This window comes from Punica granatum, chromosome 7, assembly GCF_007655135.1.
Source record: "Punica granatum isolate Tunisia-2019 chromosome 7, ASM765513v2, whole genome shotgun sequence".
NCBI lineage: Eukaryota > Viridiplantae > Streptophyta > Magnoliopsida > Myrtales > Lythraceae > Punica > Punica granatum.
Window position 1 is genome coordinate 20,597,000 of NC_045133.1, and position 18,706 is coordinate 20,615,705.

General features: G+C 37.6%; 2 protein-coding genes across 3 annotated transcripts; both read left to right on the forward strand.

The window, feature by feature from the left end:
* Nucleotides 1-6: 6 nt before the first annotated feature.
* Nucleotides 7-5,950, forward strand: LOC116214085 (glycosylphosphatidylinositol anchor attachment 1 protein). Of its 2 annotated transcripts, XM_031549355.1 has the most exons (6): nucleotides 7-206; nucleotides 761-852; nucleotides 1,482-1,577; nucleotides 2,562-3,421; nucleotides 3,702-3,835; nucleotides 4,212-5,950. In XM_031549355.1, exons 1-6 carry the CDS (start codon nucleotides 121-123, stop codon nucleotides 5,038-5,040), a joined length of 2,097 nt encoding a protein of 698 aa, XP_031405215.1. In that variant the 5' UTR covers nucleotides 7-120; the 3' UTR covers nucleotides 5,041-5,950. The 2 variants fall into 2 exon arrangements, with proteins under 2 accessions (XP_031405215.1, XP_031405216.1); XM_031549356.1 differs by lacking the exon at nucleotides 7-206 and having other exon boundaries at nucleotides 1,482-1,581.
* A 4,764-nt stretch (nucleotides 5,951-10,714) lies between these two features.
* LOC116214806 (F-box/LRR-repeat protein 4) lies at nucleotides 10,715-12,946 on the forward strand. The gene has a single exon (XM_031550282.1). It carries the CDS (start codon nucleotides 10,868-10,870, stop codon nucleotides 12,293-12,295), a length of 1,428 nt encoding a protein of 475 aa, XP_031406142.1. The 5' UTR covers nucleotides 10,715-10,867; the 3' UTR covers nucleotides 12,296-12,946.
* The last annotated feature ends 5,760 nt before the right edge of the window (nucleotides 12,947-18,706 follow it).

An 18,706-nucleotide genomic window follows, 5' to 3' on the forward strand; every position in this document is an offset into this window, starting at 1 on the left:
CTCTCTCACTTCCTTCCATGGACGTTTGCCCTTTGCAGCTGCTCAAATCTCAAGCAAGCAGTCCTCTAACGAGCTCGGGAGCTCACCTCCAGCTAAGATCAGACGACCTCACCGTCGGAAATGGCGGCGCCGGAAACTCCCAAACTGAAGCCGCGGCCGATCGTACGGCTCGGGATCCTCCTCATCTCTCACAACCTTGTTGTCAGGTACTCGCTCTTTCGCCCTCCCTCCCTCTGTCTCTCTCTCTCTCTTTCTCAAGTATTTCACATCTCCTGCCTGCGCTTAGTCACATGTCTCGTGCAATTGAGCTCACCTGCCTGTTTATGCTTCGTTTTAAGAAGTGGGAGAATTCGGTCGTAGATGTTACTCCCTCCATTTGATTCATATTAGGATGCCTCGTTCGTATGTTATTTTGTAGGATGACTATGAATCTCCTCGATTTCGCCGGATTTTACAGTTTATGTATCATCATGGACATATGTCCATCTTATCCCCTCGTTTCCACAAGCTCGTGCACTTGGAGATTCATTAATTGAGTTATGTCTTTTTACTGCTGATGCCTTCCCGTTTCGTTATACGTATCTCTCTCTTTGCAAATATATGGATATCGTGTGCCTTCGGGCTCAACTGCTGTCTGAAGCATGCCGTTGTTGACTGAGTCTGATAGTCTCCATTGCCTTACTTCAGTATGCTTGTGCCTTTGAGGTTCATGCGGTTACTATTGAGCTAATTATGCCTATTGTGTTGTTCGGTGTCGCAGTGTCATCTGCTGTATATCTGGGATAGTAGCGCTACTGTTGCTGCCAATTCTAGCCAAGAACACTTACATTTCCGAGAATGCCCTCATGCCAGGTCCATTTTCTATTTCGATGTTGAGTTCCCTAATTTTACTTACTTTCATCTATAATTTAATAGTCTTTTGTTCGGAGAATTCCTGGAAATAATTCCAAACTTGTGTTTTTTCGGCTCTACGTGCTTGTGAACCAGTGAGTCCAGTCTGGAGTTTAAATCGTGGATTTATGATTTTGGAGAAATGAAATCAATCAAGAGCATAAATACTAGAAAATAGGAAATGATCTTAAAGCTGTTTGTGGATAACCTTAGGTGCCCATGCTTTTCTTATTCTTTATCTGGCTCTGCTTTTGTTTAAGTTGGCTGAGTGGATATTTAGGGCTGCACAATAAGTTTAAAAAGGAAGGTAAGAAAGGCCGAGCTATGAGTTGAACAGTCACATCATTATTATGTGGATCAATTGGAAAGCTAATAAAGTTATGGATCGGGAGATTAATATCGCATATGTATTAATTGTTTCAGTTTGTGACAACTTCCATGCAAATAGAGGGTTAATGCTTGATTGGATCTTCCTTCGCCAGCCTTTACAACTTCTTATGTGATTAAATTTAAGATATTTCTACCAGAAATTTATGCAGTGATGGTCTATATATTCTCTTTTAAGCTCATCATCGTACTGTTGTCCACAGGTTCTGCCAACCCAATGCTTTCGACTCAGGATGTGGCAGATGCTAATAAGCTAGTGAAGGATCTAATGGATCTGAAATCTGAGTCGACTAGTTCAGGCATGTATGTTGCTCTACAGCTAGCTTTTGCCTTTTATGTGTTATGAAGTTCGGTTATTCTGGGGAAAGGCAAGTAACTTATCTAATGAAGATACAAGGGTGAATGAAAATATGCATCATTGCAGAGATCTAGGGTCCTTATATTTGAGCTATTGCTCTTTTTAATATCAAACTAATTGTGCAGGTTGTTGCTCACTTTACATTTGAACAATATCGAAAGCAACAACTAGTAAGATGCTTGAGAGTTGAGAAATAGTTAAATCCTGTGGTAATGAAAAGCATCCTTCGCCATAGATCATTAGGATGGCATTTGTGACATCCATAGTGTTTTTCTCTTTTCTTATGTTTTTCTTTTGCGTTCATTCTCGTAGCTATGAGCTATGAGCTCAATTTTGCATTTTATGTAACTTTAAGTGCTTCAATTTGCAATATATAATTTACTGTCACAAAATGTGCAATATCCCGATGCTGACTATGATATGGCCTTTTAATTTTGGAAAGAGGGATATAGTGAAATGCTCAAGAAATAGTGAATCCTATAATAGGCATTCTTGTCCATAGATCATAGGATGGAATTTATGACAGTCGCATAGTCTCTCTGTCTTTGATTTTGTGTTTTCGTGTTCTGTCATAACCATGATGTGCTTCAGTTACTATTAGTCATCAAAAGAATTAAAAGGAAGCCGAATTTTGCCTTCTATTTTCTTTTTGTTTTTGGTCACTAGAGTCGCAGTGCTTCAACTTGCAAACCTATAACTTGCAGATCTATAACTTCTCGACATAGAATATGCAATCTTTGGACAATGATTTGAGCTTTCAATTTAATGAATAATAAATAAAGTATCTAATGAATTCTGATCCTTAACTTTGCCAAGAGAAAAGCAGAATAGGAGATAAAAGGGGAAAAGCCTAAGAATGAGGTGATGTGTTTGTTCTAGAAATCCATTGAATCCATTTGTTTATTTAGTTGGTCTCTTTTTGCAGACAAAATGCAAAGAGTGGTAGCAGAGTACATCTCAGACCTTGGTGCAGAAGTTGGTTATCAGAAATTTTACCCGCAATCTGATCAATTTAATCCATTGCACTTCTTTTCACTTCCTGATCCTGGCACACTTCAAGAGAAAGTCAACTGTTCCTCCTTTGCCATCAATGTTATTGGAATTGCAAGAGCTCCACGTGGTGATGGAAAAGAAGCGATTGTGTTGGTTACACCTTATAACTTTGAAGATGCTGATCTACTAGATGCCCTATCAGTGGGCCTCACATACTCAGTATTTTCATTGCTAACTCAAGTTACATGGCTGGCCAAAGATATCATATGGCTTGTAGCAGATTCACGTTGTGGAGAGTATTCGTCAGTTGCTGCATGGTTGAGAGATTATCAGACACCTGTTTTTGGTAGCTCCTCAGCAGCAGATTCTAGTACATGTGACAGTAGCAACACATTTTATGGTTTAAAGGACAGCTCAGTGATTGAGAGGAAGATAACTGACAATTTTAGGCGTGCGGGAACCATGGCAGCTGCTCTTGTTATCAAGGTGATAGACAAAAGTGAGCCGTTTGAGGACACACTAAGTCTGTATGCTGAAGCATCTAATGGACAGATGCCAAATCTGGACCTCATCAATATTGTGAACTATTTAGCTGTCCATCGGCAGGGTTTGCATGTAAAAGTTCAGAAATTAACTTCCTTGATCAATGCCAAATGGCTCACCGTCTTGGCTCAGATATTTGAATATGTGGGTGTGATTGCTAGAAGATTAAACCCTCAATGGAAATTTGGCATTCCTGCGGCTGAGTATGTTGATGGCACTGCCACACTCGCAAGTTCCCTTTATAATCAGGTATCACCTTTTAAGCATTTAGTATTTTGTCTTAGCAGATTTTCCATCTATACCACCTCTGTGGTTTTCTCTTAGAATCCAATAATGGCCTCTGACTTCTGTTATTGTCCCTCCAATTTTTCTTTTAATAAAAGATTAACGATCATACGGTGTTGGTGGAGTACCTATTGAGGCCTCCTTGCTTATGGGAAAGCCTATAGAGTCACAGTGATTGCCTTAAGATTCCCTCGCTGATTGTTCAACAACCTGTATGACTGTTGATTTGTTCCTACATTTGTAGGCATTGGGTGTTCCAACAGGTCCCCATGGTGCCTTTCGTGATTATCAAGTTGATGCAGTTACCCTGGAATTTTCCCCTAAAGTTTACTCAATGAGTAAGGGCAGGCATAAGGAGTTTCTTGTGCAAGGGGGCAGGTGAATATTTACCTCGATCTTGTCATTGCATACAGCCTTTATATCTGAAAAGCAGTCTGAGAGTCCAATATTGAATAAACGTTTGGTGTGCTTTTGAGTTTGAACATGAGTATTTTTTCTTCATTTTGAATTTAGTTTATTGGGGGAAAAGTAATGTATTTCTACTGCTGAAAAGATTTTTGTTCTTGTCTACATGTCAGATTTTAACTGGCTCTGTGGAACCACAAATGTATTAACACGGTGTTGTTAGCTGTTTAGACATTTTTTACGGTTGACAGCTACTATCACTATTGGCTGCCATATCTTCAGGCATGAAATTATATTTGTAGACTAAAATATATTGTAATTGTATTGAGCATATCCCATTCTTATGCAGGTTGATTGAAGGAGTCATACGGTCAGTAAACAACCTCCTGGAGAAGTTTCACCAATCATTTTTTCTCTATCTTCTAACATCTCCCGGTAGGTTCGTCTCAGTGGGAGTCTATATGATTCCCTTTGCCCTCCTCGTCACGCCACTTCCAATCATGGCAGCCTCTCTTTACACGAAGACAAATAATTTGGATTCCGATGCAGAAACAAATGATCTTTCAATATATCAAAAGTCATTCACATGGCTTAATGCTGCAAAAAAGGTGCTTCTTGTTCATCTCTGGGGAGCTATCGTATCATTACTTCCATACGCCATCTGCCATTTGGGTGTTAGTACCCCCGCAATGAATCTAGCAGTCTGGAGCATGCTTTCAGTGCTCTGTTATTTGCTCTTTTGCTTGATTCTGGGAGTTCGTTCTGCAAAATCGGGAAAAGCCCAGTGGGCTGTTCTTAAATCAGCGACCCTCTCAGCTGTTTTTATCGGTCTATGCCTCATGTCAGTTGTGAACTTTGCAACTGCGGAATTTGGAGCTTTGTTGTTGGTCCCCATGTGCTTGGTGATTTATCCTCTTAAGAGTGATCTGCACGCGGGGGGTCTGATGAATTTCTCGAGGATGGCTTGCAACTTGGCTCTGGTCCTCATTGGCTTCCCTCCAGCAGCCTTCATCTTGCTGAAAGGTGCACTGGATGGTTTCCATAGCATTTATGTCGGCGATTTCTGGATCTGGGTTGAATCACTTTGGGCTTGGAATAGTGCCACGTACCTTTACATCACTATGATCCACCTCCCTTGCTGGCTCCTGTGCCTCCATGTTCTACTTCACACTCGATGATTGGAGCCCATGCGAACTGTTCTGTGCATCAGTTATTAGATGGATGTCAGAATATTTACAGCACTTTCTTTTCTCAGTATCGGTTGGGTTTCTTTCTATTGGCCCCACTTGCTTTGTTCCTGAGCAATGGGATGTTCCTGACCTATTCAATCTGAAAACAGGGAAGTAAGCCCAGGCTCGAACAGCTGGATTGCATGTCTGAGGGAAGAACCTTAGACGTACATGTGTGCTCCCGATGCAGCCGCTCCGAAAGACCTGCCATTCCGAGCCTATTTTAAGTACCGCATGATTCTTGGGACTGGCCCAGTGAATACGAATGATGAACTTCAAATCAGATTCACGTAAACTGTTGGTTCAGGTAGCTTCGTATATCCTAACCGGATGTGTAGCTGTTGAACACCTCTTGGTTCCTTGTTTCCATATAAGCTCGAGTTCTCTGCAGAGTTGTTGAGACCCACATTTCCAGAAAAACATTGCGCGTATTAATCCAAATGTTGATTTTTCGTTGTCACTGGACTAAGTACCAGCTTCATGGTACTTGGTCAGCTTTCCAAACGGTAGGACTTAGCGGCATCAGTGACGCGCATGACCAAGGTGCTCAGTTCAGACATCCCATTCAGCTGTACGCGTTTGGTGTTAATCCGGGCGGGCCATAATTTCATTTTTGAGATGGACTTTCATTTTCTCCATAACAGTGAGGATTTGCGGGAAAACTGAGCTGCTGCGACTGTAAAGATGGGTCAGTGGATCTGCAGTAAGGCGTGGTGGTGTTTACTTTGGATTAAAGGGAATAACCAGAAGAGATGACACTTCCATTTTATGGTTAATTCCCAAATGTATTTTGTTGGGGACAAGTTTGCTTGTTACTGCCGTTTAAAGTTTTGCTAATGTAAAAGGAAATGGGTGATTATGACCTGGCCTCCCGTTAATTAACAATGAATAATAACAAGATTATAAGGATGGAAGATTAGACCTATAAAAAATAAAAATAAAAAACACATGCATGGGCTATGGGCGATGGGTTCCCCTGTAACTGAAAAGGATGGATAGATTAGGAATTATCACTCCTTTCTTGCCACTCTTCTCTGTGTTTCATCGATTGTGCATTTCTTTGCCTATTTAAAAAAAAAAAATCAAAGTTGTGCTTATTTTTTTTAAAATAAGATTTCAATTAACTTTTATATTTTAATGAATTGATTTGACTCGAATTAAAGGGAATTTCGAACATCAGAATACACAAGAAAGAGAGTAAAAAAAGGAAAAAAGAAAGTTTGCTTTTATCCTTGTCAAATGGATTCTTTCTGCTTTCAAATCATTTTCCTCCGCTGAGAAATGATTGGGTACCTTGCAATATTTTACATGATGGCCCACTTTTTCCGTTTCTTTCTTTTTTTTTGGGTGAATTCTTTATTTTCTCTGTTTCCTACATGCCACAAATCACACGTGCCCGCCTCTGAAAATTTGAGGCATGCAATTATTATTATTATCATATAAAAGAACCCCAAAAAAGGGAAAAAAAAAATGGTTGACACGCATACCTTGTTCTTACGTCCTAATAATGTAACACGAAGCAAATTAAACATTCTGAATGGAGATAGCCCTCTTGCATCAAACTTTATTTTAAAGCTTAGCTTTTGTCCGGTGGAGGGTCGTGCGCGACAGTGCAACAGGACACTGCTATGCTCCTCGAATATGTGGATGATGTCATTGTGTAGTTCTCCAAGTATATAATTCGAGGGTGTGTGTGATTGACTGGCTGACCTGATATTCTCCCTTGGAAAAATAGAACAAATCTATGGTAAATACGCCCTTAATCACGGGAAGGAGTTTTCTGTATTGGTGAGGGAATTTTGATTGAAATCAAGAGTTTTCTAGTTTCATTTTAATACCGATTTCATATACTATTCATACAATTGACAGTAGAATTTTCTCCAGGTCAGTAAGAAATAGTAGAACAATTGAAGAGAGGAAAAAAAAATCTAAACCCGCAGCCAACACCTAAAAATATTAATTGAAAAATAAAAATAAAAAATCGAGGGAACAAAAAAAAAGTAAAGAAAAAATTATCCACTTTTGGATATTTGTATATGTGATGAAAGGGTCATTCCACCTTTCATAGAATCTTACGGATGGGATGAAAAAAGGACCGTGATGTTTGCTGGAGAATCCAGGAAGAACCTGTAATTATATAATTGGGAAAAAAAATTATATGCTTCAAAAATAAAATGAGCATCGCTTGGTTCTACCTGTTTGTTAACATTAGCCAATTATTGATATCACAATCATAATAGATAGACGATCATAATAAAAGTGCTTGAAATAGATTGCTTTAATAATGCTCAATTATTAACAAATGATGAAGAAGTGCAGTTGGACTCTCAGGTCTAGATTACAGTCCAAATATGTTATTACTTCCCAAAAATTATTATGAACGGCTTCACACTTACTAGGTCGACCCGATCCATATTGAATTAGGTAAGATTTATTGAATTTCGAGACATTGAAGTGCAAATAAAAATATATATATTACTTTTTTGCAATTTCATATAAGAAAAAGGTAAAACTTTTCATTGACAATCTTTTACTTTCGAATTTACGTAATCATTAGTTAATTAAAAGATGTAAGGTTCTCTTCAATGGGTATATCTCCAACCTTGTCTCTGAACTGAGCTCCACACTATCACATAAGCGCCATCTCAGATAGAGACAAACTCAACAAAAAAAAAGAGACATCTATTCTAATGGGTCTCTTGATTTTGACGTCTCTTATCCGACCTCGCATACATATTATATTAATTAAATGCATATAACTACTATTAATGTAATAATATATATTCTTAATATTTTGGTTAATTAAATTAATTAAATATAATTAAAAAATACAAAAGAAATATATATTATTTTATGAAGAAAATTTATATTAAAAAATCAAATTAAAGGGACGGGTCTGGATCGCGTGAGCGTAGACCTACTACGCACTAGTCGCCAATTGAGCGGTTGCCACTACTTCTGCATGGAGACGCACGGGCTGCCTCCTCCAATTGCGCGTGTCTCCATGGGCATCTCCCTTGCCACAAGCAAGGAGATGCCCCAACGACGTCGGCGGGAGACAACCCAACAAAATTATCACCCAAAAAAATAATAAAATTATCTGTGCGGTTACACCCTCCACACAAAGGAAGACCATCGATAATTTTGAGAGGAAAGTTCCGTAATATGATAGTTAATTTTTTGTCATATTTTTTAAAAGGTAAATAATTTAATTTATATATTTTTTAAGGATCGAATCACTGAAATGATGAGAATGGATAAAAATTAACAAAACATCAATAGGGTTTTATATTAGCATAAATTAGATTAGATACCGTAATTTTTTTGGGTACAATTTTATCCACTGGGATGAATTTGATATTAATTGTAAACATTGGATTTTTTTTTTAATTAATCCTCATAATATAGATAAGATGGATGGAGGGGTAGATGGATAGATAGGTACAAGATTATTGGGTTCTTCAAGTTGGCATGACAGAAATAAAGGAAACAACTTTAAAGAAATCATTAATTAAAAGAAATGGAATAATGCGGTGTAGCCAAGGCGGCCGGAGCCGCCAGCACAACAACAGAAATTCTGCGCAAGCAACTTTGGAAGATTTCAGATAGGATTTGGTTCCACTCGCTCCTGTAGCGCGTGGAGCCACGCAATGGGAAGACACCTGCCAGCTGTCGGGATGCCAACCTCACCTTCGTTTCCTCGGTTGAAAAGGTTTATAGGTTGGGTTCCTTGTCGCTTGGGGAACTCCTTCAGGCCGTTAATTCCTACTTCGGTCCCTCTTGTTTGTCATCGCATTCATCCATATCTCTTCTTCGTTCTCTTGCAAGCTCTCGCAGTTTCCTAGCATATTTTGCTTAGTCTTCGGATATTTAATAGGTCCTGATTAATTCAATTCGAGTCGGATCGGTCCATTAAAAGGATTATGAATTTTTTTTCGTTCACATGAATCAAATCCGAAATCTTGATTAAGAAAAACAAACATCGAACCGTTTGATACAGCGATATTCGTCATTTAATTCTAAATCAAGAGATCATGGTTTAGTAGTTATCACTTGTCAACGCAATTCTCATATTTCTATTTTTTAGTATGTATCGTGATATTTGAATGCCCAACGAGTCTGACCAATTCTCATATTTCTATTCATACATTTCTTGTTCTAATCTCCATTAGGTCTATCAACTTCCTTTATAATAAAAGAATGGAATTTTGTAAAACCAAAATTTACGATAAAAATATTGTGGAGTTATTCTTTCATGTTGAAAAATAAGAAAGAAATCCAAGTTTATTCATCTATTAAAAAAAAAAAGCTTATCTAATGGTTGGATTGGACCTACCCTCGTATTTGCTCGAATTTTTGAGTTAGCTGTAAGTCGATCACATATAGGCTTGAAAGTTTCACGTGATGACATGGCTTAATATTGTAATAGATGAATCATTACCTTGAGAGATGGTCGAAGAGCGGTTTATCCATGGTACTTTCGAGAAAATGAAGTTCAACAAATACTTTAATGAACCTAACCCTAGAAAACGGTAAAGAATTTCTGGTCATGTCCTAAAACTAGGCCAAGAAAAAATGAAGGGGGGGGGGGACAAAGAAAAAGATATGTGGGGAGATGCTTAGCGTAGGCCGTTGCTTAAGTTCTTATGTTGCCATTAACTTGAAACAGAATCTATCTTCTGGTTTTCCATTTTCTTAAATTTCATTTTCCTTCTTGTGCCAATGTTTTCTCAATTATAACCTTTTATTATTTATGTGTAATACAATTACAAGGCAGGCCATCCACACGTGGAAAATAAAGAAAGGAAAAATAAAGTATAATTGAAGAAATGGGTATAGTAGGTGACACCGTGAAGCATGCTTTTGCATGGATTTATAAGGCTTCAGATTTAGAGTTCTCGTAGATGAAACTACTCATATCCGTTATTCCCTCCCGTGGTTCATTTACAAGTTACATGAGCGTTTCTTATATAGTAAAAAAAATGAAGAGTAAATGAACACCTCCCCAACGAGAACCACTTAGTCTTATATACAGGCTTTGTACCGCTTCTAAATTACTATTTTTTCAATTATAAAATAGTTTGAGGAGCTTAAATATAAAAAGTCACATAGACAAAAATTGAATATAAAATTTTTTGATTTTATATGAGAACGCGTATCAATGCATATGTTACATGTCATTTCTCTCTAAAACACCCAATCATCGACATTGACCTAAGATACTTTATATGGCCCATTTATTTTTAGGATTAAAATCACAAAAATTTTAACTTTAATTTTAATTCAACTCATTACACGACAAAAATACGCATTTTTCAAGTCAAAAAATTTAACTTTAACTTTGACTCAACACACTACATAACATTTATCATTTTCTACAATTAAAATTAAAATTACTTTAAATTTGAAACTAAACGCACCGTTATAGGTTTTAACTCGGGATTCTTCATGTCATTTATTTCCCACTAGACTCGCGGGCATCTCTGGTGGTACTCACTTCTTAAGGGCAGAATTTTGAATGAAATCTCTCATAACACTTCTTATTTTAATGGCGCAAAAAAAAAAACTATAATTTTTTTATTTTCATTTTTTTTATGGCGGCAGCCATTTGCTTCCTTTTCAACCTGAAAGTTTCCTCCACGCCCTCTCTCTCTCTCTCTCACCTTATCAAATTTCTCTCTCTCTCTCTCTCTCTCTCTCTCTAAAAGCAAACTCTGCGAGCTGAGCAGCAAACTCAGAACAGAGAGAGAGAGAGAGCGGTCGGAGGTCAGCCCTGATGATGGACGAAGTCCTCTGCGACGAGCTCCTCGAGGACATCTTCACGCGCCTCCCCCCGCCCTCCTCACGCGCCGTCACTCTCGTCTCCCGCCGCTGGCTCTCCCTCTACCGCTCCTCCCGCTCCTCCCTCTCCCTCCGCCTACCCTCCGCCGTCCCCGCCCCCTCCCTCATCCCCGCACTCTCCTCCCTCCTATCCCGCTACCCTTCCCTCTCCTCCCTCTCCCTCCTCCTCTCCGACCACCCCACCAACTCTTGTATCTTCTCCGATGGCCTCCTCTCCGCCATCGCCTCCCACTGCCCCGGTAAGCTCACTCGCCTCCGCTTCCTCGCCGGCCCTCTAAGGGACCTCTCCCTGCTTTCTTCGCGGAAATTCACCCATTTGACCTCCCTCACCGTCTCCCTCTCAAGGCCCCTCCTTTTCGCGTGGGTCCTTAGCTTTCCCTCGCTGAGGGAGCTCTCTGTCTCCGTCGCCGCCACCTCCGATGGCGCCGAGGCTCATATCGGAGGAGACCCGGAACACGGGCCTCTCGGGAATTCCAGGGCCGAATTAGGGCTTGAGAGCCTCTCCTTGTCGGGGATTCGGGGCGGCGATCGGGGGCTCTGTTGGCTGTGGAGGAGCTGCAGGAAGCTCAAGAAACTGCAGCTCAAGAGCTGCGAAGGTATTGGCGATGACGCCTCTTATTCGTCTTTTGTGCAGTGTCTGCCGAGTCTCGAGGCAGTCGAGCTCCGGACCTGTCGGAGTATAGTCGACGGGGTCCTCTTTCAATTGGCCGAAAATTGCGAGTTATTGACTTCTCTGTTAATCTACGATGGTGGAAGTCATGATGGGTTGCTTTATTTCCTTAATTCTTGTGTATGCGATCTGCAAAATCTCGACCTTCGGCTCCCTCTCGACTTTAAGAATGAACATCTGTTTGCCCTCGGCTTGGATTTCCGAGCTTTATCAAGCTTTAGGCTTCAGAGCTGTTGCCTAGTCACCGGTAACGGTCTAAGGATCTTCGGAATTGGCATGAGGTATTGTCTCCAGGAACTTGCATTGATCAACTGCGACGTGCTCGAGAGAGAGCCCGGGTTGCTGGCCACATTGGGGCAGCATCTGAGGGAGCTGAGAAAGCTGGACCTCTCCTACAACGAGATGCTGCCTGATAAGGAGGTCATATCGATGCTTGCCTCTTGCAGTCACCTGGTTGATCTGAGGTTGAGAGGTTGCAAGGGGCTCGGTAATGCCACCATCAGTTCTGTCCCCAGGTGCTGCAGGCTCCTTGAGAGTATCGACATTGTGCACTGCTGTGGGGTCGAGGCCAAAGCCGTGGAGTCCCTCCTCCTCAACTCACCCAGGTTGAAGCGGGTCCAGGTTGAAGACGACAAGGTTTCTGATGTTGCGAGGAGTTGGGCGGCATCGAAATTTATTGAGGTTGTCGCCTGACCATCAATGATAAAGTGAATCATCTGAGTAGGAGCAAAGCTACATATTTCTGTTAAATTAAGTCGCCCATGGAAACAGGTATACAAGATTCGAAACACTGCCTTCTCCGGGTAAGCTGTAAATGAATTGTTGTAACAACAGAGGGTTCGGTTCAACTGTCTAGATGGTGAATAATTATGTCCTTGTGGAATGCTCTGGTTTATAAATAAATATCGGATTCGGGGGGAGTCGAAAGTGATTCTTCGTTAGCTGCTCTGGAGTTTTTCAACGATGCAGCGATATGCTATTGTCTGATGGCTTCATTTCTCAGAAGGGTAGTCATCATTTGCAGTTCCCTCTACTGTCGGGAGTGTGATAACTATTATCAAAACTTGGTGATTGAGCAGTTCCAGATTCAATTTCTTTAGCCCGAAAACAAAGAGCTGTTGCTCGTCCATTTGATTTCATGTTTGGTGTCTGTCTCTTCGGCTGATTAACTGCAAAGAGATGTTTGATTATGTTTTTCCTTGACGACGTTGCTTGCTTGAAGGTTCATCTACAACTACAAGCACTCTTGTAAAGCATGTGGTTTAAATTCCGAACAAAGCTGTGCCCTTCCACTCTGGGGCAAAATTTAACTGGATAAAGCCGGTTCTTCCGGGTTTTATTTTTCGGGTATGAGTTGGTTCCTGGCTGGACATTGGTTCCAAAGACCAAAATGAACCGAGCTGCAACCTCTCCCGATGGGAGCCGCACATGGAAGAGATATTGGCTTCATGGAGGAGGGGAAATGTGACAGATTTCAGGTCGTTTTTCTCAGAAGACATGATAAGCCTCATTACCTCAGAAAACATTTTCTTACTGTCGTCTTCCTATTGCCATTGGGCCGTAGGGGAAAACGTTTCCCTTTTTCAGCTGTAAGCGGAAAACAAAAGTGGGGGTTTATTTTTCACGAACCGATTGAAGTTGGGCCTTCCATGGGCCGGCGATGTTCCATTTTCCGTACTAGACTTTCTAGCAATGGGCCGTCCATTTTAATGTCTAGTAAAAAGAGGCCCCGAAGTCCGAATTGGATTCCCCATTGAATCTTGACGCCTCCCATCTTTCAATTTTTTCAATTTACCCTCCTGAAGTTCTGTTAGATGTTCACTACGGCCCTTTAGTTTTAGCCTGCACTTAACAATTGCAAGACACGATTCTTCAAGGTGATGGCAGGAAACGCATATAGAAAATTTGTATTTTCCATTATATTTTGCTTATTAAAAATACATGTGCATCGACATTCATTTATATCTACATATATATATATGTATGTGTGTGTATGTATATATATGAAAGCAGAAATATGGTGAGTTCAGCTAAATGGTCTCAAAATGCTCGATTGATAAATGGAATTTCTCGTTTCTTATATTTTTATAGTGATTTTTAAAAAAAAAATTTTAAAAAAACTTGAAATATATGTTATGATTAGATCGGGACAAAAGCAGAATATTTTGCTGATTTTTTATGAGATATTGCGAGTTACAGAATATTTTTTGGCCAATAATTACATAATATTAAATAGATGACAAATTTTTGAATTTTTTAAATTGAGGTAATATTCTTTTATAAGATATCCATATGAACCAAATATTTTTTTTAAAAAAAATATATTTTAATATCTAAGCAATATTTTATAATCTTGAATCAATATCTAATCATATCAATATTAATATTAAAATGAATATATTAATATATATATAAGATATAAATATATTAAATAAGTAAATTATATGTATATTTTTTGTGATAATGTACTGTTGCGTGGACTATTTTTAGTATAATTTTTTACTTACTTTATTAGTGAAACTCAATTGCCACGTTTCATATATATCTAACATTAGATAATATTTTTATTGATTGTAATTTGGAGATCTATAACAGTTTAAGACGCACATATAATACATAATAAAATTAACAGAAAAGGAAAATGGATCACGTTCTTAGCGCAACGCACGGGCTTTATGACCATTAGGTGCATAATTAAAATAGGAGCCTCTGAGTTCAAAAATGTGAAAATTTATTTGTTCGTTGTGCAATGTTACAGGTTTATTATTAAACTGAGAGAAACTGTTATATATCTCGTAGGTCAAAGCTTTTTGAATAACAAAATGTGATCGGCATTTTGGGTCTTTTTCCTAAACGTATTATCAAATGTAATGTGGACTCTATTATAACTCTCATCCACTGATTTCGCATGATTGACCAACTTTCGTAAATTACTAGGAAATCGATCTTTTTGATGTGGGGGGGGGGGGGCATTAATTGACGATGAGAACGTTATTAAGGTCAAAGAACAACTAGAAGGTCAACAGCATCATATGCTTTGACCTCTCACACGCGATTTACTCAATTCATTCTGATTGGGGGAAAAAGGGGGCGAAAAAAAGAAAGAGGAATCTCTATACGTCGCAAGTTGTTTCATAAGAACACGTCGCGAGTTGTTTCATAAGAAGTTATATTCTCATTGGAGTTTCGATCTATATATACATAATCCCCCTCCATTGGAGGATCAGTGATGAACACACAATGACTATAGTGAGAGGATCAAGGATCTAAAAGAGGGGAATGAAAGTTTAATCGGACGTTAAAAATCAAATAATTCCTTAAAAAATTAACAAAATTTACCATTTTTTTTTCAATAGAAGTTAACAGACCTGCTTTCGGATTCATTTTCAATAAGGAAACATGTATATGATATGATGTAACTGCACAGCCTGTGACATCGAAAAGGAAATTATGTATTGGCTTCTGAGCGAGAGATGGAAGGTGTTGCATTTGCATGGTCATGTCATAGACATAGTAAATTTTCTTCTTCCAGATGAAGTTATTCTTCTCAAATTAAAACATATGATCCGATATTAGCATCGCAACATGAACCCTTCAACTGATGCCTCGATAAATTATTTCCTGATACTGTAATTTTTCTCCTACTAAATTATTTTTGGAAATGAATTACAAAGAAATAAAAGTATAAAACCATTAATATGCGAAAAAAATCACAATAAAATGCTTTTTTCAAAACGGCCGCCATCCCCCGCTTTTCACGGGCTCCAATGGAAATATTTTGGCGAGAGATAAAATAATAATCTCCCAAAAATCAACAACAAGATAAACAACATAGATGGACACTTAAAATAAAACCCCCAAAAAAAAAAAAGGGAATCCACAACTGGTTGCTAGGGTTTACGATTTTCCCGCCAAAACAATTCCTCGGGCAGCCCGGGCAGGTTTTATTTTTTTTTTCCTTTTTTTCAAACCAAAGAAAAACCGCGTGAAAGGCCCAAAGAAAGAAAAGGGGAAAAGGAGGGATGAGAATGAAAAGTGGAACCCTTTCTATTGGTTTTTGGATGAATTGAGGTGTGAAGTTTTTAAGAATGGGAAGAATCTTTTCGGGTCGTCATAGGATTCCCCTCTTCTTTGTTAGGCCCAATGCTAATTAGCTTTGATTCAATCAAGACAAAGTCCCCCTCCCCTCTTCCCCTTTAATTTCATTCGTGCATTGGATTCCTCACTTTCCTCTCTCCCTTTTCTTTGTAACCCTAATTATCTTTTTTAATCCAATTCTTTCGTCCGTTGAATCCACAAAATATTCTCGATCTATCGCTTGAAATTAATTTCATTTCAAGTGCGAGTTTATACTGATCACAAAGTACTTCGTCCATTTTGAATCCCTAAGATTCGTTCGTTGATGGTGCAATTTACTTAAGTAATTACTCGCATCTTCGGGTTTAATTATCTTTCTTATTCATAGACCCAAAAGTTCATTAAACCCCAATTTTGTTCCCTGCGAGTTTTTTATATGGCGACATTATGTCACCGTAATATGTGGTATGTTCTATAATAAGGTCTCATGCTTTTTATTCGAGTGTGCAGTAATTGCGCAGTATGTCACAATTTTTAAAATGTTATACAAATATTGAACATTTGAATAGAAATATAACACCTTATTATAGAATATACCACAAATGTTACTGTATAATTTTTCTGCATGTGTATTCATGTTTGTTTTTGTGCATATATATATATATATATATATATATTGAGTATATGGCATGTGAGTATCTCACCAATTACGACGTTTTACGTAAGTCCCCATATATCTTAGGTTAATTTTTAATTTTCTTTGCCCGTAATATTGATTTTGGATAATCCAACTTAATTGCTTTCGCTGAATCCCACACGCATCGGGTTTCTCTTCCACTTAGATTTTTTGGGTGAAAAATACTTATCGATCAAAGAAAAATGATATACATTGATCAAACGTTGGTTTAAATTATAATTATACGCCTTGGTTTTCAAATTATATTATGGTTAATTTGATCTCCAGCGTTTTTTTATCTTTAATTAATGATAATAACTCGGGATGCTATATTTCACTTTTAATTCGCCTCTGTGATCTGTTTGGACTCGATCAATCCCCAATTAGGATTGTGAATGTAATAACGAAACGAGAGAAATCGTAAAAATCTTTTTTCTAAATTTGGCTTATTGGTCTAACTTTATTATTCAAAAGATATTCCCTCCTCCAATTCCTACCAAAATATAAATGGTCGATAGTCGATGAGGTTGATTTAGTGATCTTACAATTTTCCACTTACTTCCTTTTTCTAATTTTCAATTATTATTAAATCATTCTCATTAATCTAGTCTTGTATATTATATCATTTCTCACCACTTAATAATCGTAAAAAGTCCAATTACATATCCAATAAGAAAACAAATTTAAGAAGCTAGAGATATCCACTGATAATAGACCAGAATCTTAACAAGCTCGACGAGGGCAGGACACGGCATCAACTTCAGATTAGCTAATTATAATATGTGATCGATGTAGTCGATAAATTTCTCTATCAGTGTGTGGATTTATTCTTTTACGCTGTTTAAGGGGGTTTAGAACTCTTCGTTAGCACTTCGTAGCTATGACAAATATATTTTGATTGATTCCGGATAATGAACTGAGGATATCTCATGATTTCACAATAAAAAAAATATAATTATTACCTTTTAAATACTTTAGTGGCATTTATGGTCATATATCTTCTCCATTACTTAGAAACCAATTACGACATATTGTTTTACCAATAGGATCATCTACGAAAATTCTTGAAATTGTGTTTTTGAGATAAAGAAACTGATGAAATTAATTTTGGGTAATTTATAAATTAACATCAGACTGATTAATGATACGTCGTACGGCGTTGTAATTAACTTGAGGAATCACATGGTTCAACAGGAGTCACAGCATGCTTTGCTTAACCGGTCAGACTACGTCGAAGTAAAGACAGTTATCAATCAGATTTAATTTCTCTTTAATAATATTGTAGAGGGCAGAGAGCATGCGCGCAGTTTAAGGAACAATTAACCATCCTAAACTTTGTTTTAACTGACTAATAATGTTTCCGGTCAGACTTCTCCTCGATTATCTCCTTCTATCATGGAATTGTTTTTTGGCTTGCGATGGTTAATGTAAATACACAAGTCTAAGATGACCCTACGAGAGAAGCAACTAAATCGACTCATCCATAGTCACGTGACAATCGCACTGAGCGCAGTTATAAACGAGTGAGTTTCAATTCATGCCCATTGGACTAATTTGATGCCCCGCAGCATGATTTCGTGTATCGAAATATGCGGATGACAGTCAATTGTCATCGAGAAATTTACTTTTATGAAAATTACTGCTGATAATTTTTCTTGTTTAATCTTCATTACCACAAGATAGATTACCCCCAGACAGATTGCTGGACATCCACGTTATTTATTCATGCCCATCGATTTCTCTTATCACGTTTGGAGTAAAATTCAAATTATTGGAGATATAGTCAAGTTTGACTGAAAAGCCCTTTGAGAAAAACAAATTCAGAGAAATACTTTTAAAACTAGTTAAATAGTTAAACTTTTTAATTAAAATAAATATCAAATTTAATTAATTGATTATAAATATTATATAAGTAATAAAGTATATTAAATAATCCTTAAGTCATTCTCAAAATTAATTTAAAATAAACTAGTATTAATGAATTATTTTTATTAGTTTTTAATTTAATAATATCACTTATTCGTATTATCCTCATTAAATTATTTATAAATATTAATTAATTATCTAAATAATTATATATAGTTAATTACATTAATTATATACAGTTATTCATTCAAATATTTAAACAGTTAAACTTATTTATTTTTAATGATATTTTTATATTTAAGTAATTCAGAATTATTTTAAAAACTACTTATTTCATTATGTAATAATTATCTATTATACAAAATTTTCAATTCTTAAAAAATATAATTACATTACGTTGGTTCGAAGTAGGAAGAAGATGGGGTATGTCAGGAAGAATATTTTTCTTGGAGATTACCACTTGGATGGTAATCCACATAGTCACC

Bases quoted from the DNA above. Each gene is read 5' to 3' on its own strand.
- LOC116214085 (XM_031549355.1), top strand. From the start codon at position 121: ATGGCGGCGCCGGAAACTCCCAAACTGAAGCCGCGGCCGATCGTACGG. The intron at 3,422-3,701 runs GTATCACCTTTT...CTACATTTGTAG, and splicing joins CAAGTTCCCTTTATAATCAG to GCATTGGGTGTTCCAACAGG. The intron at 3,836-4,211 runs GTGAATATTTAC...ATTCTTATGCAG, and splicing joins TTTCTTGTGCAAGGGGGCAG to GTTGATTGAAGGAGTCATAC.
- LOC116214806 (XM_031550282.1), top strand. From the start codon at position 10,868: ATGATGGACGAAGTCCTCTGCGACGAGCTCCTCGAGGACATCTTCACG.